Source organism: Dunckerocampus dactyliophorus, chromosome 4 (genome assembly GCF_027744805.1).
Source record: "Dunckerocampus dactyliophorus isolate RoL2022-P2 chromosome 4, RoL_Ddac_1.1, whole genome shotgun sequence".
NCBI lineage: Eukaryota > Metazoa > Chordata > Actinopteri > Syngnathiformes > Syngnathidae > Dunckerocampus > Dunckerocampus dactyliophorus.
In genome coordinates, this window is record NC_072822.1 from 11,664,353 (window position 1) to 11,685,752 (window position 21,400).

The 21,400-nt window shown below is 40.8% G+C and overlaps 2 protein-coding genes across 4 annotated transcripts in view; both read right to left on the reverse strand.

Annotated features, from left to right (window-relative positions):
* Positions 1-7,162, reverse strand: part of entpd4 (ectonucleoside triphosphate diphosphohydrolase 4) — an 18,465-nt gene extending 11,303 nt beyond the window's left edge. For 2 of the 3 annotated variants that reach the window (XR_008569986.1, XR_008569985.1), the window contains exons 1-4: positions 6,972-7,157; positions 6,434-6,706; positions 6,195-6,361; positions 1,744-2,816 (exon numbers count right to left, since the gene is read on the reverse strand). The gene's annotated coding sequence lies outside the window, so the exon portion shown is untranslated. Of the gene's footprint in view, positions 1-1,743; positions 2,817-6,194; positions 6,362-6,433; positions 6,707-6,971 lie in introns of all 3 variants that reach the window. The other variant, XR_008569987.1, reaches the window with a different exon arrangement.
* Positions 7,163-10,483: 3,321 nt separating this feature from the next.
* On the reverse strand, positions 10,484-20,393 carry gda (guanine deaminase). Its single transcript, XM_054772876.1, has 14 exons — positions 20,208-20,393; positions 19,996-20,084; positions 18,555-18,726; positions 18,283-18,370; positions 14,034-14,139; positions 13,910-13,937; positions 13,549-13,656; positions 13,226-13,333; positions 13,067-13,164; positions 12,883-12,950; positions 11,679-11,825; positions 11,415-11,533; positions 11,311-11,338; positions 10,484-11,226 (listed from the first exon to the last, which is right to left on the reverse strand). The coding sequence occupies exons 1-14, from the start codon at positions 20,334-20,336 to the stop codon at positions 11,162-11,164; spliced, it is 1,353 nt and encodes a 450-aa protein (XP_054628851.1). The 5' UTR covers positions 20,337-20,393; the 3' UTR covers positions 10,484-11,161.
* Between the last annotated feature and the right edge of the window lie 1,007 nt (positions 20,394-21,400).

The following is a 21,400-nucleotide window of genomic DNA, read 5'->3' on the forward strand; positions in this document are numbered from 1 at the left end:
GGTGCCCTGTGCTCTTCACTGATGAGAGCAAGTTCAACCTGAGCACATGCGACAGACGTGAAAGGGTCTGGAGATGCCGTGGAGAACGTTATGCTGCCTGCAACATCATTCAGCATGACCGGTTTGGTGGTGGGTCAGTGATGGTCTGGGGAGGCATATCCCTGTAAGGACGCACAGACCTCTACAGGTTAGATAATGGCACCCTGACTGCTATTAGGTATCTGGATGAAATCCCTGGACCCATTGTCAGAACCTACGCTGGTGCAGTGGGACCTGGTTTCCTCCTGGTCCACGACAATGCCCGACCTCATGTGGCTAGTGTATGCAGGTAGTTCCTGGAGGATGAAGGAATTGATACCATTGACTGGACCCCACGTTCACCTGACCTAAACCCAATAGAACACCTCTGGGACATTATGTTTAGGTCCATCCGGCGCCTACAGGTTGCTCCTCAGCTCGTCCAGGAGCTCATTGATGCCTTGGTCCAGATCTGGGAGGAGATCCCCCAGGACACCATCCGTAGTCTCATTAGGAGAATGCCCCGACGTTGTCAGGCATGTGTACAAGCACGTGGGGGCCACACAAACTACTGAGAATCATTTTGAGTTGCTACAATGACATTTTAGCTAAATGGACCAGTGTGCTGCATCATTTTTTCACTTTCATTTTTGGGGTGTCTTTGATTTCCGCCCTCTATAGGGTGATCATTTTCATTTCTATCAAATTATGTGGCATCATTTTGTTACTAATACATCACCTACTTATTATCAGGAAAGATATTCAAGATCATTTTTCCCCCAGTTTAGATCTGATGTGTTTTCGAAGTGTTCCTTTAATTTTTTTGAGCAGTATATTTTCAAGGCATATACTATAGAAATGCAACTTGATACATATGTTATAGTAGTCCGTGTAAAGCTTGTATAGCCGTATACATTTACTATCCATTGAAAATGACTCAACAAACATCCATTATTATCTATATACTGTAGCTGGCATCACAAGTGACAACCAAGATCATTTTGTCTCGCCGACAGTCATGCATGCTGCTGGTAGCTTAATGGTCGAGGGCTGTATGAGTGCTACCGGCACTGGAGAGCTGCCATTTATTGAGGAGAAACATGAACTCCAACATGTATTGTATAAAGCAGAGCATGATTCCGTCCATTTGGAAACTGGGCCACTGTTTCCCAACATGCTCACGAGCAGAAACACACCTCCAAAATGACAAGTGTCGTGCTGAGGAAGCTGAAGGTGAAGGTAATGAAGTGACCAACTTGGTCTTCAGTCTGAACTCAATTGGGAACCTGTGGGCATTCTCAAGTGGAAGGAAGGCGGAGGAGCAGAAGATGATTAACATCCACTTGCTCCACCAGTTCCAAATGTGAAAATTGTCGAGGAGGAGTGGACGAGGACTCCATAACAACTTGTGCAATGCTGGTAAATTCCATGCCCAAGAGGATTGAGCCAGTGCTAGATATCAATGGTGCTCACGCTAAATATTGACACTTAGGTCACACTTTGTACTCACTTGTGTTGCTAGCTATTTAGACAATAATGGTTGTTTGTGTGTTGTCATTTTCATTTTCATTTCATTTTTGTAGTAAATCTACACTGCTGTACAAGCTGTACACTGACTACTCTAAAGTATATACAGTACACGTTTCATTTCTATAGTATTGTCCCTTGCTAATATAAAGTGTACACACTTTTGTGAGATACAGTCCATATTATTTGTGGTCTTACTTTAGTGCCAGAGAGTAAAGGCTAGGCAGACTTGGAAGATCACGCTCATCCTGCTCTACTAAATCTTCCACTTCATTCGCCAGTGCGGTGGGAGGCTCTGCACTGATGACTAATTCTTTAAGTCTGGCACAGGTGCGGATGATCTCCAGTAGAGGAGAGCGAGGATTTGTTCTCACGCCTTCCAAGGTGAGAGACATCAGGAAGGATCCTGCCACTTGTAAGGCAGGAAGGAGATCCTGCAGAGGGCCTTGGTGTTGTACTGACAGGCTCCACAGCTGACCTGACCATGGCTGCAGGCCTGTGGCTAAGACAGATGCTTGGAGTTTTCCTCCATTTTCCTCCTCCGTGATCACAGATAGGGAACTGATGTTTGGGCATAAACAGCCCAAACTAACCAGAGAATCACATGTTATGGCTTTAACATCTCTTAAGCGCAGGGTTAGGTGTTCATCATTTGCAAGACTATAAGAGCAAGTGGCTGCTTCATCCTCACTCTCACCATCATCACTATCCAATAGTGTGTGAGTGTCTTCTTCTTCAGTTTCCCCGCTCCTCTTACTCCAAGCATGGCTCCCCTGCATGCTCCTCCTCTTCCTCCACACCTCCTCCAACCTGGGTAGTCCTTCTCGAGTGGAGAGTTCATCCGCCAGTGCAAAATATCTGTTCTGGATCAGCAAGCAAGCCTGTGAGAGGCCCTCCATGGCCACTCTCTCCAGGTGGGGCAAAGAGAGGAGGAGGTAGGCAGCCACTGTCGCAGAGTCTCCAAATCCAATATCAAAAGCAAACAAACTACAGAGAGGTAGGGGAGACACAGATGTGCTGGAAGACACACAGTTTGATGAAGGACAGAAACCTCCAAGCAAAAGTAGAGCCGACGGGGGAAGAAAATGACATCGAGATACATCCAAATGGCGCAGCAAACGGCAACAGAGGGTGATGGTCCTGATGGCAGCGCTGTCACATGGTGTACCAGCCAGGGAAAGTGAACGCAGCGCAGGTAGACAGTATAGGGTGTCAGAGAGCGCCTTTGACGGCAGCTGCTGAGCTCCAGATAGGCTGAGACTGTGCAGGGCCTATGTGGGAAAATCAGGGTTAGATACTTCTGATATCAGCCCACAATAGCACCACACAGTAATTGATGGTGAACTTTTATTGCAGGCCAAACACTTGTTCCATGTATAAAGGTTCTTTTTTTTGTTTCTCTGCCAGTTAAAGCAACATCTCTCCATAAAATTCACTGAGCAAGATATCATTTTGGGTTGGAACGTGTAAATTAAATCATAATACTTTTATTTTCGAAAAAAAAGAAAGGCAGTCTTCTCATTTAGCACCTCCCTTCTCCCACTCAAGAAAAAAATGCAGGTGGTAACTATAATCTTTATTATGAATGATCGCTTGTCCTTACTAGGGTCACTCGAGGCCCTGGACTGGTCGCAGGGCACATATAGACAAACAACTATTCACACTCACATTCATACCTATGGACAAATAAGAGTCGCCAATTCACGTAACATGCCTGTTTTTGGAATGTGGGAGAAAACCGGAGTACCCTGAGAAAACCCACACACAGGGAGAAAATGCAAACTGCACACAGAGATGTCCAACATAGGTACTGTAGTTTCAAACTCAGATCTCCTGAGTGTGTGGCCAACATGCTAACCACAAGGCCACAGTTGAAGAGTTAACTGCTGAGCTCTGTTGCCAACCAAAACAGCAGCACCTACTGAGGAACACAGACAGTCACTGAGATGCACGGTACAATATAGTGTGTAGGGGTGGAGCAAAATATGAATATTACCATGCATCCTACGTTTAACTTTGAGCTGTGAATTACTACCGTACTAAACTATGAATTCTGCTGATTTCAGTGTACAATACTTTATAAAGACAAAGCTTTCAAAACACCACAAACTTTGCTAACATTTTGCTTTTTTTATTTATTATTTTATATATTACATATATTGTTATATACACAATTTGAAGTATGCTTAGACATTAACTACAAATACAACATGCAGAGATGATGGAGGATTGATAGATTTCCATTTCCACTGTTAAATCTGCCTAATAATGTTTGGTATTTAATCAGATTACTAAATTATGTTGATATTATAACATAATTTTAAATATATTGTAAAATTTTAAATAAAATAATTATATATACCAAACAGGCCAAAAGTCTGGACACACACAATACAACCCCATGGTCCCAACCCCATTAATAAGACAAGAAATTCCACTAAGGCCCTACAACAAGGCACACCTCCATCCATCCATTTTCTATACCGCTTCTCCTCTTTAGGGTCGCGGGGGCATGCAGGAGCCTATCCCAGCTGACTTCGGGCGGCAGGCGGGGTACACCCTGGACTGGTCGCCAGCCGATGGCAGGGCACGTATAGACAAACAACCATTCACACTCACATTCATACCTATGGACAATTTAGAGTCACCAATTAACCTAACATGCATGTTTTTGGAATGTGGGAGGAAACCGCAGTACCCGGAGAAAACCCACGCACACACGGCGAGAACATGCAAACTCCACACAGAAATGTCCAAGGGAGAATCGAACCCAGGTCTTCCCGATCTCCAGACTGTGACTGTGTTGGCCAACATGCTAACCACTAGACCACCGTGCAGCCGCAAGGCACACCTCTGAAGTGAAAATCATTTCAGGTCATTGAGGGAGCACCAAGGGTTTGCAGCGCTATCAAAAAAAAAAATATATATATATATATATATATATACACACATATACAAGACATAAAATATATGTCTAAAATATAAAGGTATTTTACACTTGTTTGTTAAGTACATAATTCCACATGTGTTCATTCATAGTTTTGAGAATCTACAATGTAAATACTTGTAGTCATGAAAATATAGAAAATACATTGAATGAGAAGGTGTGTCCAAACTTTTGGCCTGTAATATACAGTATATATATATATATATATATATATATATACTGCTCAAAAAAATTAAAGGAACACTTGGAAAACACATCAGATCTAAACTGGGAGAAAAATGATCTTGAATATCTTTCCTGATAATAAGTAGGTGATGTATTAGTAACAAAATGATGCCACATAATTTGATAGAAATGAAAATGATCACCCTATAGAGGGGGGAAATCAAAGACACCCCAAAAATGAAAGTGAAAAAATGATGGTGTAGTGGTGTAGTTGCCAATTCTGGTGGTCTATGGCAAATGCCAATCGAGCTCTACGGTGCTGGGCAGTGAGCACAGGGCCCACTACAGGACGTCGGGCCCTCAGGCCACCCTCATGGAGCCTGTTTCTGATTGTTTGGTCAGAAACATTCACACCAGTGGCCTGCTGGAGGTCATTTTGTAGGGCTCTGGCAGTGCTCGTCCTGTTCCTCCTTGCACAAAGGAGCAGATACCGATCCTGCTGAGGGTTGAAGGACCTTCCACGGCCCTGTCCAGCTCTCCTGGAGTAACTACCTGTCTCCTGGAATCTCCTCCATGCGTCCAGGTACCGCAGTGATGCCCTGGTCCAGATCTGGGAGGAGATCCCCCAGGACACCATCCGTAGTCTCATTAGGAGTACAAGCACGTGGGGGCCACACAAACTACTGAGAAACATTTTGAGTTGCTACAATGACATTTTAGCTAAATGGACCAGTGTGCTGCATCATTTTTTCACTTTCATTTTTGGGGTGTCTTTGATTTCCCCCCTCTATAGGGTGATCATTTTAATTACTATCAAATTATGTGGCATCATTTTGTTACTAATACATCACCTACTTATTATCAGGAAAGATATTCAAGATCATTTTTCCCCCAGTTTAGATCTGATGTGTTTTTGAAGTGTTCCTTTAATTTTTTTGAGCAGTGTATGTATATATATATATATATATAGTAAAAAAAATTAAAAATCAGTTCTTTGACATTTTGATGCTTAATATGTTTAAACAGTTTTATCCTTTCTTCTCTTATATCAATATTGTCATAAATACCATAAATATGGTTGTGTTTCTTCCAATATATAAAGTCCCGCAATTGGGGTTATCATGTTGGAAAACTCCCAGTTTCCCAACGGACATGCTCTGCTTCAAAATGCCACAGTACATGTTGGGATTCACAATTCCCTCAATGAACAGCAGCTCCCCAGTGCGGGTAGCACTCATGCAGCCTAAGACCAAGCTGCTACCACCATGTGTGACTGAAGGCAAGACAAAATTATCTTGCTACACACTTGTGTTGCCAGCTACTCAGACAATAATGGCTGTGTGTTGAGTAATATTCAGTGGCTAGTAAATCTATACTGCTGTACTAGCTGTACAATGCCTACTATAAAGTATATCCAAGTATTATTTCTATATTATTGTCACTTGTGAAGATATACTGTTGAAAAAATTTAAGTGTGTACTTACTTATGTGAGATACTCTAAGCATGTTTGAACTAATGGAATAGTTTGTGACTAACCTGGCAGCGTGCGGAGATGTGGGCACACAGGGAGGAGGTGACCAGACCAGGACATCTCTCCAGGGATAGGCCTCTCAGCTGGGGCACCAACAAAAGATGGAGAGCAGCACGGGAAAGTTGCTTTCTTGTGCACAGTAGCTGCGTCAGCTCCTCAACTAGATTACCTGCTATAAGAGAGGATATTACTTGGATTGTATTACATGTTGAAGGCTTTCTCAGTGAGACTCATAAAAACTCACACAGCACATTGAAAGGTCCCATGATGTATCTGAAAGAATAGTGGTCCAAATAGTTGTCGGCGTAATCTTTCACCCACACCTCCTTCATGTTATCAGCCAGGCTCAGAAGACAAAGTTGGGTCAGTGACGGCACAGGGTCACCTTCATCTGTAATCCTTCTGAGACCCATTTTCCTCCACTCGGGTTGGGGCTTCACCGCATGGTCCCCTCGAAACAGGGGCATTTTAGAGGTCTCTCAGGTCACAGCAGTCCCAGCAACACCAAATGATGACGCTGTATTTTATTTCACATCAGGACACATTTAGTGTTAGTGTTTTTAGTGCATGTACACAGGATCACAAACACGCACAAATATCGACTGAAAATCACATTTGCATATAAGGGAAAATAATGTGTTGAAATTAAGCCTCTATAAGCCTATATAAGCCTATATAAATTCTGATACTTTACTACTTTTTAATGGCGTTGGTACAGTCTGTTCTGCAGCTTAATTCAATTGCTGCTAACAAAGTGATTCAACTTGAAGAAGTTCACTGACCGTTTATCTGTCGAGCTTCTTCTTCTTTTTGTTTATGGCGGATCGCAACCAACGTTTAGCTGCCGAGCTTGTCACTGATTTAAAGGTAAGAGCTTCTAAAAGTGTTCAACAAACTTCGTCCAAACCACTTCCTGGTGATGTAATATTGAAGTCCTGAGCCTTGTCTGTCAGGTACATTTTCTTGCCGTCGTCTTTCATTGTGGGCTATTATTGAAGAACTATTCTTGCAGAGTATAATGTCAAATTAATATGTTAACCAAACCGTATTGCCCTTTTACTCATATGATACACTTTGTGTTTAGATTTTTCACAATTAACTCCACATGAACAAAAATAGAGCAAAAATCGCGATACTTTCAAACGATGGCCTCTCAGCGACACTGCAAAAGTGCGGCATCTGCTGGCACGATGCTATAAGTGCAGCAACTGCTCATTTAGTTCAAGCCAAAGTCAAGCGCACTTGTTATTTTTAGCCTTTTTATCCAATCCAATCACGTGTCACTTTAAACAGCTACAGCAGTCCAGAATTCTGAAAAGTAATAAAATACACGAAAACAAATAATCTGAAATTACACTTACAAATATTAAATATACAGCTCACGGAAGGTAAAGTACTCGTGGTGTGCGATGCCACTGATTTCGTTTCCTATCCAAAACGGACTAAAATTCAGGCTGGTATCAGCGATACCGATCCGATAGAGATACTTTTGTGCAAATTCAACTGAAGTATCTGGTAAATTTTAAAAAGTAGTATATTTCAAATCATAGCATAAATAATACAAGACATTTAAGAATGAAGACTATTCACAATTTACACAGTGCTCCGTTTATGATCGGTCATTGTTTCACCAGACAAATGTTTCCAGAGTGGACCCTGTCTCTCATCCAAAGTCAGCTGGGATAATACATTTTCCAAGATGGCAGTGCACATCAGAGGCAGCCCCTCTAGAAATCAGCCAGTTTTTAAATCATACTTTTTATTACTAAGGGAGAAAAAAAAAAATCCAAACCTACATGGCTCTGCATGTGTGATTGTCTCCCTGTTAAAACATAACTGACATTGGGATCTATCAGTCTCGAAAAGGTTATAAAACTATTTCTAAAGCTTTGGGTCTCCAGCGAACCACAGTGAGAGCCATTATTCACAAATGGCGGAAACATGAAACAGTGGTGAACTTTCCGGGAGTGGCGGGCTAACCAAAATGACCCCAAGAGCACAATGACGACTCATCTAAGAGGTCACAAAAGACCCCACAACAACATCATAAAAAACTGCAGTCCTCACTTGCTTCATTCAAGGTCAGTGTTCTGGACTCCAACATAAAAAAGACACTTGGCAAAAACGGCCTGCATGGCAGAGTTCCAAGACGAAAATCACTGCTGAACAAAAACAACATTAAGGCTTGTCTCAATTTTGACGGAAAACATCTTGATGATCCCCAAGACCTTTGGGAAAATGGTCTTGGGGTGGTCTGACGAGACAAATGTTGAACTTTTTGGAAGGTGTGTGTCCCATTACATCTGGCATAAAAGTAATGCCACATTTCAAAAAAGGAGCATCATACCAACAGGAAAATATGGTGGTGGTAGTGTGATGGTCTGGGGCTGTTTTGCTGCTTCAGGACCTGGAAGACTTGCTGTGATAAATGGAACCATCAATATGCTGTCTACCAAAAAATCCTGAACTAGAATGTCCAGCCATCTGTTCGTGACCTCAAGCTGAAACAAACTTGTGTTCTGCAGCTGGGCAATGATCCAAAACACACCAGCAAGTCCACCTTTGAATGGCTGAAGGAAAACAAAATGAAGACTTTGGAGTGGCCTTGTTAAAGTCCTGACCTGAATTCTATTTAGATGCTGTGGCATGACCTTAAAAAGCCGCTTCATGCTGGAAAACCCTCCAATGTGGCTGAATTACAACAATTCTGCAAAGATGAGTGGGCCAAAATTCCTCCACAGCACTGTAAGAGACTCATTGCAAGTTATCACAAACGCTTGATTGCAGTTGTTGCTGCTAAGGGTGGCCCAACCAGGTATTAGGTTTAAGGGTCACTTTTTCACACAGGGCCATGTAGGTTTGGATTTTTTGCCTCCCTTAATACTAAAAAGTTTAATTTAAAAATTGCATTTTGTGTTCAGTTGTGTTGCTCTCCATGTATTTGCAATTCAGCATTCGCGTCCCCCAGTGAGCAAAGCAAGGCCCATAAAGGCATGTGAATGTCAGTGTGAATGGTTGTCTTTAACAGTCCTGTGATTGACTAGCGACCAGTCCACGGCGTACCCCGCCTCTTGCCCGAAGTCAGCTGCCATAGGTTCTATCTTACCCGTGACCCAAATGAGTACAAGCAACATAGAAAATGTGTGGATTATTCACGTGAAGGAGTTCTTACTTGCAATGTGGCCCATCAAAAGAGAGGAGTCGGTGTGTATGGTGGCAAAGTAGCAAGCAGTGGTGGTTGCACAGCCGAATGAAACTGCCAGTCAGCCACTTGTTCTACATATTCCTCGTCTGACAAAGCCATGGAGCAAATTTTCCAGCGTCATCCACGTGGTTGTGAAGCAGCTCGCTCCCAAGCTGCGTCAACGGCAGTGTAATTGTCAGTTACAGAGATTAATTTCATCAGGGCTACTTAAGAATGAGAAATCTGGTACTGTGTGGACTGTCCTCCTCCGGTGTGACTGTTGCTATAATCCTGCAGTATTTGCAGTGGCACTGAGATTGTCACGAGCACATGGTTGTCTTCATGTCTTTTTTTTGTGGTTATTCCTTCCTGCTGTCTGGCCCAGATGCTTCTTTATTGCTGACCACTGCTTAAGGTCTCTCACACACATCCCAATGATTTCAGAGATTGTTACAGATACAGTACATATGGACAGAAAGTAAGTCCCAACAGCAAACAAAAAGCTAGTCATATACAAATTAATTAATTATTTTTTTAAAAAAAGGTGCAAACACAGATGTGTACAATATAGCATAACCAATACATTCAGAAAATGCATAGTGCATATTAGAGATATAGGCATGATTGATCATTTAGAGTTCTGTCGATTATCCATGGTTGTCTAATTGTACTCACTTCTGCTTTTAATCACAGATGGTTGGGTTTTTATTCCCGGTCGTGGTTAAGAATTCAGTCGATTGTTTAGAGTTTATTGTATTTTGAAGCAATTGAGGCACAATAGAGTGTAATACGTGACTACATCCTCAATTCAGTCTCAATTAGGTTTTGGACATAAGAACATTATGTTAATGGGAAGCTCAGCTGTCTTCTTGAAGACTGCCATTCTGATACATATGACAACATATGAGGATGATGACAAATATACAGTATAACACAAGCGTACCCTAAAAGGTTACACTGCTGCAGTGTCTCCACTTTGCTGCAGCGGTTTGTTTTCTTGCTGCTCTCAGTCTCCTCTCGGATAAAATGAGTGTAGTTATTGTTGCCAACCGTCACATGCATACAGTAGAGTTCTCTTCCATCGCTTTTACGTGGTCGTATCACAAACAAGAAAAGACTTGAATTCACAGTATTCTTTATTTCAGTTTCCCATGGAGCGACCCACGTGGAAGTACAATGCAAAAACACAATTTAAATGTGCTGTGTAAAATGTCTACAAAGTGACGATTTTTCTGTTTTCTTTTATAGGCTCAATTTACAATCCGTTCAATAAAATTCCCAAAATATGTGAACTTCTAGTACTTCCCCATCATCAAGTATTTGGATTTTGATGTTGACTTTATTACACAATACAACAGTTGCACAATGTATCAAAAAAACAGCTGTGGGGAGATTTAAAAAATCATGTGCCTCTGCAATCCATGGCATTTAAAGTGCACTCAGTAAAAGAACAGTAGGATATGTTATAATAAAAGCATTCATGTCATAAAATGTTCTCAAGCTGCACACACTTGATCATTAAGCCATTATAAATGAGTCTGTCTCTATAGTTACCTTGGATAACCACCCCAAAGTGTTATTTAAAACAGAACCTACTGTATGAAAAATACATGCTACTGTACATAATCTCATCCCATATATTTAAAAGTGAAGAGACTGCATTTGCATGGTTTCTTATGACAAAAGTTGACATGTAGCTTCATTGTGACTCATTCGTGTTACAGTATCACTCATTAGAGAACAAACGCAACATTTCCAGCAATGCAATGGATACTTTGGGCATAGGATCTAGTCAGGCAATGGTACCACCTTCCTTCCAGCCACATAAACTTCTACTATGTTGCGGTCGTCACCTGCATGACCGGAACCAAACCGTAAAGGTGATGATGTGTGGCACAATAAAGAACAGTCAGTAATAATCCAAACTGCTCACTTACCCAAATTCAAGAACTTTTCCAGAATAATCTGAAAATAAAGTCAAGACAAATCAGTTAGGTTTAGATTTGCGTTAAAGGGTTAATACTTGCACTTTCAAACATACCTTTGGTTTCTCAAGCTGGATCATGTCAATGGGCCCACCAGGAACCGCTACATTCACCCTCAGTGCATCAAAGTCTTTGCCCACCTCAAAATTTCCAATTTGGTCATCCAGTGACAACGCTGGAAACAAAATACATGTAAAAAAAAATAAAAAAGGCTACTCCACCTCTCCATCCTGTATATGCAGATCTTAAAGTGCACTAATTCAGGTATATTTGCTCAATTAATCAAAGCTACTCAGCAGCATCAGTAGGGTTTGACCTACCTTGGCTGCCTCCCAGTGTAGCCAGTCGGAATGCCTCCTCAAAGGTGAGGGTCTCATGTTCTGTGTCCTGGATGGTCAAGATTTTGGATGTGTCCATGGCTCTCCTCACAGCATCCAGCATGCAGGCAGAGTAGCCACCTGCCACGTCTATCACAGGATGCATCATAAGGATCAAGAGTGCATCATTAGAGGAGTCAGTGTAAAGCTTGTGACGTGCGCTGAGGTCCATGGCTGGTAGGTACTGACTCGTTTCAGGTCATATTTACATGAATGGACTGGCTGTGACAAATCTTTCTAAAAACATTATATTGGCGACATGGGGGCACGTGCACCTGCTACCCAACCCAGTTTCTGAGGGATTGCCTCACAAACCTTTGGTTTCTGCACTGTATCAGGAAATGCGAAAATTCCTAGATTTTTACTAAATAAAATGTAAAAAATGTACAACTTTTAAATTAATTAAACACACAAGCGCGAGTCTTATTTACTGTATGTCTTATATGGCTTATTTTCTCTGATTATATCTACTATATTGGGTAATATGAGAGTAAAGGTGACTGTAGGGGTGTTATTGTATGTCTCGAGAGCTCTAAGAATATTAAAAACCGTATGGAAAAGGTTGTGAACAGGTATTCTATGTTGTAACTATGAAAATATTCGATTTATAAATAGGAATCCCACTTTGCAGAAAGTCATTTATTGCAATCCGTTTTTAAAATGATCTTTCAAAAGCACACTTATTATAGATAAAAACGTATTTCTTTGTTTAATTATTGCGATTAAGTATGAGTTAACTATGTGCGATTAATATTTTTACATATTTTAATCAATTACATATTTTAATCAATTGACAGCCCTAATTATTATTAACATTATTTTTTCAACAATAATAGCCCTCAGACTGTCTGCCAAGAAAAAATCTGTCTGGTCCATTCCTACGTACCAAATGTACCACCTGCCACTGGCGTGCCGTGAGAGATCACTAGGTGTGCTGCGGGAAATTATCCAATTTCACTTACTTGGTCTAAAAATGTTAAGTTATTTGCTATAATTTATTTACCAAATATGCTCAGGATGTATGGTGACAGGAAGAATAATTAATAATGAATCTTCCACTACCATACATAATTGTGTTTCCTTCCATTTGCACTGCAAAACAGTCTTTTCAGTGAGTTCAAAGGAGGTCTTGTAAGTCTATTCCCACCTGTTCCCAGGCCCAGCTTTACTTTGTGCTTCAGGACCTTACGTACATCGAGCATCCCACTGCACAACCTGGGTAGACAAATCATCATCGATCAGAAAGTGAGTATAAGAAATAGATACAACAAAGTCTAATTCATCGACTGTTGTCTTAAACACTTTTAAACCAAGCAAACTAGTTGACTTACGAGATGTTGGAGTTGGGACAGTGTGACAAAGAGGCTCCTGTCTCCCTGAACAAAGCCAACTCTTCATCACTGAGATAGCAACCATGTGCCATCACCGTCTGTAAGCAACACCATCATGAACCATCAGATTTCTTCACCCATGTAATGATTTGACCTCACCTTGTTGGTAAGCAGGTTGTGTTGGTGGTAGACATGTGTATAGGAGTCATGATCAGGGAATAACTCCTTCACTATTTTCACCTCCTCAACATTTTCACTAATATGACTCTGGAAATAAAAAACAGGACAGACTGGTGTATTACAATATAATAGAATTAACTCAAATTATCATTTGAAAACCCGGACATTTTTGCGCGGAACTTCAGCAAATTCAATGTATTAAAACTTTCAGTAGTATTCCCAAAAGGTTTAACACGAAATCAATCTCTCTGGCAACCTCACCCTGTGGACAGCGCCTGATTTGGTTACCATGGTGCGGTTACCTGGATATGCAGGTTGTTATTCTTAGCAAGCTGTCCCAGTTGACCCATCAAGGCTTCCGAGCACGTTGGGACAAAGCGAGGAGTCACCACTGGCTTGACGAGAGCATACTAACAGACCAGAAGGAGACACAAAGGAGATTGGTTGAAAATGATGATGGTTTGAGCTCTGAAAGGGATCATGTTCTGAGACATATTATGCAATTTTGCATAGATTAAAAAAGTTCTTGTAAAATGCTTCAGTCAAAATACACCAATGAGCAGACTGCTTTGTAGACAAGTGTAATAATAGTGTCGCTACTATGTGGATGCAACACTAAATTTGCATTATATATCACGGGGAATTCTCCTTGCACAAGCTTACCTTTTTGGCCAAGAGCTGTGAAATGAACCTTGAAGAGGAAAAGAAAATGTTTATCTTTACCAAATCTGTAATTCCACAGACATTAAAACACATTGGTTTGTAAAATGAAATGGTTTACACCCACCGGCGTGTTTCCGCAAGGGACTCTTCAAGGGTCTCTTTGTAATAGTTCACCAAATTGTTCTGGTCCATACATACTTTACCCACTAAGGCTCGCTGCCCTAAGTCATCTACAAGAAAACATGAACACAACAATCTCAGATCATTGCATCATGTTTTGTCTTCCATGCAGTCTGTTTAGCTTTGACAAAGGTTGGGTTGGAGAGGCTAAAACTGGGTTTGGAACTGCGCCACTGAACTTCGAGGAATCACAATGTTTTACATTTTTAGCCTCTTATGCTTTCAACAATGTTCTTTGCTCTCGTGTCAGCTGCCCATCACATAATGACAGGCCCTGCAGATATCTATGTTGACACTGCTGTCACTCATACTACGCCCCATCAGGGGAAGAGTCACCTAGCCTTCTGGAAACACTGGCATCTAGCATGCCCAAAGCAATATTTGGTGGTTAAAAAGAATAGCGCAGCGACTCATTAGTGAGTCCTTTTTTTTAAATTTGATATCTATTTTAGATGGGTTTTAGGTTTTTTTTGTTGTTGTTTTTTTAGCTATGGTCTAAAACTTTTGATCATCTGATGAACAGCCTATTTCAGTTTAATGGTTGTTGGTTCACAATAAATTGTTTAGTGAACTTTTTTTGTCTCGCTCCCCACGTAGAAGCTCTACTTAGAACCTCCTTCATATCCAACAGAACAAAATGTAAAATCAACAGGTCTTAAAATTTTGATCAGGAGTTTATATATTGACTGGACCTCATACAAGACTGTTAAAAGTTGTGTTAGAGATACAGTATCTCAAAAAAGTAAGAAGGTAAGATCCCTCACATCTCAGCAACCATTTTATTATAGTATATCTTCTCAAGGAACAATGCTATAGGAACGAAACTCGGATATGCCTTAGCGGAGTCAGTGTAGAGCAGGGGTCACCAACACAGTGCCCACATGCACCAGGTAGCCCCCCACGACCACATGAGGCGCCCGCAGGTCTGCTTTTCATTCAGGTTTTCAGTTAATAACGTGACAACACTAGAAAGAAATGTATTCTGAAGTTGTGAGTTTGGGAGTTGTGGATACCAGCATTTTGTGAATGTTTTGGTAAAACAAGCATATTTGATTTGTTTGGGTTGAAATAAGGTATGAAAGTCATTTCTACAAAAATTAGTAGCTTGTGGCCATTTTCATTTTCTAAAAGTAGCTCTCGCAAGAAAAAACGTTGTTGACCCCTGGTGTAGAGGCTAGCAGTATAGATTTACTATCCAACCAAAGTGGCTCAAAACTCAGCACAGCTGGAAACACAAATGAGTACCAAGATAATTGCCTGCAGCCAAACATGGTGGTAGTAGCATCTTGGTTTGGGGTTGCACGAGTGCTACTCGGGAGCTGCGGTTCATTGAGGGGAAACATGAATTCCAACATGTATTATGTTTTTAATATGCCACTTACTTGTGTCATTTCCAGTTAATAAAGTATCTGTCCATCATTTATTTTCTTCAACATTTATTTCAGCGTTGGTAGCTGGTGGTGGTTTTCTACTAGTTTTGTAGGCAAAAAAAGTGTAATTTGGAGCCAAGGAGAGATAGCACCTTTAAAAAAAACTCTACCATCTCCCTGCTTGATGCTGAGAAGCTGGCCCACAGCTTTGTATCCACCAGGCCGGACTACTGTAACGCTTGTAATCATTGTTGGGATTTCTGGCTGAAGCCTTCAGAAGCTTCAATACATCCAGAATCCCAACAGTAAGTGTGAGGATTGAATACAAACTTTGCCCCCTCACATACCAGTGCTTATGCATGGCAACCCACCACATTATCTCCAAGAACTTCACCAAACTTAAAACACACACACAAGAAACCTCCACTCCAAAGATACTTACTAATCCTCTTCAGGCTAAACTGTGCACAATGGGAGCCCTTCAAGGCACCATCTGAGAGCACCACAGACTCTTTCTTAAAATACTTTTCATTCTCAAAGACATACACTAGCATATACCTGCACTTTTATATTTGCATGCATTTATATTGTTTTTACTATGAAACACTTTGACATCTGTTTTTCTGATATAAAATTCGATATAAATACATCCATCCATCCATTTTCTATACTGCTTATCCTCAATATAAATGCAATGCATTAATAATATTAAAATATACCCATTGACAATATAAAAACCACCACTTTAAAGAATAATTTTGGGGTTAAGTGTATGTAATTCTGGTTGTGTTGTTGTAATATGAGTGCTCACGTGAGTAAACTTTAAAAAGCCATCAATCATCAATCCTTTAAGGCTTCGAAGATAATCCACATTTTATGGCAGTCAGTCCAGGTGGGACAAAGATGAGGATTCATTAACGTTGAGTAGGGTTGGGTATTGTTTACATATTAGCCAATACCGGTGCCAAATTGGTACTTTTGACACAGTGCCCGAAGCAGTGAGGTACTTAAAAAAAAGGATAACATACACATTTTGTTCAAAAAAATGTTTTTTTAACAGAGGTTTGTGACATGCAAGTTGAACAAAATAGCAATTTAAGTACTTCACTAATATAAATAAAATTATAACTATAAGTAATAATTGTCCGATATGAAATAAGATTTTCATAATTACCACAGCAAAACCGGAAGCAATACATAAAACAGAGAAAGTGCAAAATAAAAAATTACAAGTACTTTACAGGAATGTGTGCACCTCACTCTAAATTACATTGTTTTGAAACCAAGAAATATAAGAACACCACCACTGGCTAGCATGTTGTCAATTGTGATTTAAAAGAACAGATTGTACAAAAAAAAGGCTATATTTTTCACAATTAAGAATTAAAATGCATAAAAGGTCTCGTAAATTTTAGATCAGCACAAATAAAAACAACTGCCGTTCACGGCTGTCACGCACTGCTGTCTCATATACACTACACGTACATGTCAGTCTCAGAGAGGCCACTGACAATTTGGAGTCATTGTGTGGTTACGATACAGCTATGCATTCAATGATACATAACATGAGTAGCTAAACTCTCCCAAATCGCTATCATTAGCTAACAACAAACATAAACTAGTTGCGTGTGTGTTACGTCGGCGTACTCAAAGCAAGAAGAGGGAGGGATATAGTACTTGCAGTATGTTCAGATGTTAGGCCGCTGCATACAGTCCATTTAAGTGCACACATTCCCCACAATTCAAGCAGAATTTGATAATTGACACACAATTCTGGCGATGTTAGACTACTGTTACAACGACGTTTGCTAATCAATCCTACAAAATGGATCTATTTACAAGACATTCCTTGCACAATGTCACCTTCAAGCACTTGTTGCAGGTGGCTGAGCCTGCATCTTTAGAAGTGAAGTACAACCAAACTTTTGAGCGTTTCCGCATGAGCATTTTCGCTAGATGCTCACCATCGTCTGTGCAGGTGAAAAACTAACATCAAGGTTAACACCGTCACAACATTTTTGCCTGAGTGCCACTAAATTAATAGTAAGAAATAATTTAATAGTAAGTATTAATTCAGCGCTGAAATGAGGCACCAGTATGTATTTAGTTTTTTGGTGTGGTTACTACCGTTTACGGTACCAAGTTTCAGTACCCATCCATCCATCCATCCATTTTGTATCCACTAGGGTCACAGGTGTGCTGGAGCCTATCCCAGCTGATTTTGGGTGAGAGGCGGGGTACGCCCTGGACTGGTTGCCAGCCAATCACAGGGCACATATAGACAAACAATCATTCACACTCACATTCATACCTATGGACAATTTAGAGTCACCAATTAACCTAACATGCATGTTTTTGGAATGTGGGAGGAAACCGGAGTACCCGGACAAAATCCACACACGCACACGGGGAAAACATGCAAACTCCACACAGAAATGCCCAATGGAGATTCAAACCCAGGTCTTCCCAATCTCCTGACTGTTACTGTGTTGGCCAACATGCTAACCACTAGACCACCGTGCGGCCCTCAGTACCCATCCCTAACCTTGAATATGGGCCCAATGATCAGATGAACAATTTATTGAGTGCAATTACATATGCAGGTGCGCAATGCATGAAAAGGACAAGGTGTAAAGACGTGTTTGTTATAAAGTTGAGAAACAAGACGATCAGCAGCTGTCTGGCGTCATACAACACAAAACATATGAGAGTTCAATTAGACTCTGACCCCTTTGTTATAAATGATTCTAGAGGCTTGTTTTTTTTTAATGATTCACCTTATTGCTAATACAAAGTATTACGTGCGAGTGAAGGAGTTCTTACTTGCAATGTGGCCCAGTAGGAGAGAGGAGTCAGTATGTATGGTCGCAAAGTAACACGCAGTAGTAGTTCCATTTCTCAGAGTTCTTCTCTGCAAATGACATGGATCAAGTTGCAGGATAAAGACAGCCTTTGAACATTCTTCTCCTATTTTCCATCCATGATTCAGCCAAGCAATAGTTAACACACTTCTCAGACTACAGGTTGCTTAACAACAGGGTATCTGACTAAACAGCTTGTGGACTAACATGCATATAGCGCAGACACACACTTACCACTACTTGAGTGTAGACACTCTGTGCAAAAGTCAAATCTTTAAATCTTAACTCCACTGGAAAGGTGTACTTGTTGAGCCAGTCCAACAGGGGCATGTCCAGGGCCGTGCCAGCATAGCTGTACTGTGATGCGTGGATGTGTGTGTCCACCATCCCTGGCATGAAGAATTCACTGCAATGCAGACAGCCATTGTGTCACAGCGCCAAACTGTATGTTATGTCATTTTACTTTCATCATGATTGTGGGGTGGAGGGTACTTTGGAGTTCAAGAAAAAAAAATGACACAAAACTTGGGGGTTAGCAAAATCTTGTGTGACTTCATCTTAGTGAGCATCTAGATTCTAGAACACATGATGCCAACACAGAAAGTGTACCAGTGGTGGCTATAAGGAGAAGTGTAATGGTAACCATAGAACTAAAAATGGAGCTTACCGCAACATAAGAAAGCATCTGCCTGCTTATTGCCTGCTTATAAAACACCTCATTGATTCAAGCAATATCTATAAAAATAAGTCACTGAGTGACAATATTGCTCTCCATGATGTGTTGGTGAGACATCTTCAAAGAGTGAGCAATTTTACTTTACTTAAGATTTATTATGACAATAACAAATGTTAAAATATTCCTACAAATATTGCCTCTACAGCAGTGACGTCAGTCGTCAGCAGTCAGGCAAGGCTCGACCATCATGAGAAAAAAGACAAATAACAAAAAAAAATATTTGTCCATTGAACTGTGTTATGAATGTGTTTTCTGTATCATTCGAAGCGGTTAAAAACATTTCTGAACCACAAATTGTTGAATTTGCCCATTTCCTGCTCAAATACAGCCTTGTCTCTATAGGCATAGAACATCTGAGTGCATTGAGTCGGGTGGCACATTGAGTCGGGTGGCACATATAAAATATAAAAAATGGCATACGCTGAGGCGCTGCAGTACTCCACCTCAGCGTGAAGGGGCGGGGTCATGCGTGAGCTAGATGGTGCTTGTTGCTACGCTCCTTCTTTTGTTGTTGGTTTTTTTTTTACTTGAATGCAATATACAAACAGCAGCCCGGCATGAATGTGTCAAGTAAGGGTCAGCACTCGGCAACAAGTCAAATACATGAAAGATCGTTCTATGCTCTGCTCTATGAATTTGACTGGAGGATTATATTGCCAAGGTCAAAAACATCCACACTGTAGGTAAGACCGCAAATGGTTTTCTGTTTTACAAAAATAAAATGTAAAGGATTAAGAAGTATTTGAAAAGAACAACCTGTATTAACATTAAAATAAACCCCAAAGGAGTTAGTGCCTCACCAGCCTTAAACCTCTATACAGATAATAAAGGCTTACTTACAAAGTAGGAGCCTGAAACAAACTGACTTTACATTATTTCCTATGGTAAAGTTGGTTTGGGAAGTCAACCTCCCATTAAAAGGAATTATCAAATACTTACTGTTGTTCTAGTTGGATTACTGCTGAGGGGCTGAATCCAAAAGTTTCAGATAGTTTATCCAGCTCTTTGCCTTCTCCAATGAAGGCAATCTGATAACAGAATGGGAATCAATAAACAGTCAATGATTAAAGCAGGCTTGCAAAAAAAAGTGCGCAAAGTGCATCGCTGCGGTTGAATTAAATACCACGCAATAAATGTTTTCAAAGTCAAACCTTTCCCTCGGCATTAACTCCAAGCAGCGCATCTTGCAAGACCTGCACGGCTTCTTTCTGGGTTGCATGAATAAACATGCCTCTGAAGACACGCGAAGTGCCATCTGAGGATCCGTTATGGTGTGCCATCACGTCTTCAGAATCACGCCGCAGTGGCAGACACCTGCGGCAGACTGGGGCTGTTGCTCAGTGGCTCCAGCGTTATACGCCGCCGAGGGACACACCTGACTGCGCGCAGCCAATGAGAGCACAGGGATATCCATGGGGTGCAGTAAGGTGGCCCGTGTGAAGTCATTTGTCACGCTTTCATTTGGGACACAACGCCTTGCGCAAACAGACCAAAATATTAGGTACACCTGTACAGATTAATGAGATGCAACACAATGGCTGTAACAAATATGCCTCCAAAAAAGGTCAGTTTAGGGTGACACTGTCAGAGAGTTCTTCATTTAACTTGTTTACTCACGTGGTTTGGGTAGAACTGCATTATGTGTCTAATATTCTGCACGCATGGGAATATTACATCAACATTTTAGACACTGCTGTGCATATGGCAGAATTGACAACAAAGCAGACTTTGGTTTACTTGTAATAATGACAGTAGATTCTAATTTTCTAATGTCTTCTAACCCTGAGAAGAAGACATGCAATGCTCTTTCATTTAGAGCGCAAAAATGTTGAATATTTCAATTTAATAACCAGAGTAGTACCAGCGCAAGTATTCAATAAAAGGTAAAAATACACGGTTGATATTTAAGTCTGAGAATGCACTGCAATAGCTGGTGTGTTGTCACATACCACAGCTGTGCCTTGCTCTTCTTGAAGATATTGTCCCTCTTCGGCGCCAAACTACACTTTTTTCAACAAAAGCATATAAGAACACCACCACCGGCTAGTGGATTAAAAGAATAGCTGCAACAAATAAATGTTTATATTTGTACAATTCAAAGTTAAACTTTGTGAAAAATGTTGTTCACCCCTGAATAAAAGGATTGGCATTGAGTGCTGACAGTATTCAGGTAAATGTGATTTGAGTGTGTGACTCATCAGCTATTGAATTAACATTTTAAATGTTACACAAACATGTGCCAGCAGAGTCAATAGTGAATAACAATTGCTGAATGTTTGCCTCAGGTGTCATTATCTACCTCAGGGGTTGGCAACCTTTAGCATCAAAAGAGACAGTTTTTGTC

Excerpts from the sequence above, each read along its gene's own strand:
- gda (XM_054772876.1), bottom strand. The coding sequence starts at position 20,336 with ATGGCACACCATAACGGATCCTCAGATGGCACTTCGCGTGTCTTCAGA. Across the intron at positions 18,371-18,554 it reads GTGTCTACACTCAAGTAGTG|AGAAGAACTCTGAGAAATGG; the intron begins GTAAGTGTGTGT and ends TGTCATTTGCAG. Across the intron at positions 11,826-12,882 it reads AAAGCTGGGCCTGGGAACAG|ACGTGGCAGGTGGCTACTCT; the intron begins GTGGGAATAGAC and ends ATCCTGTGATAG.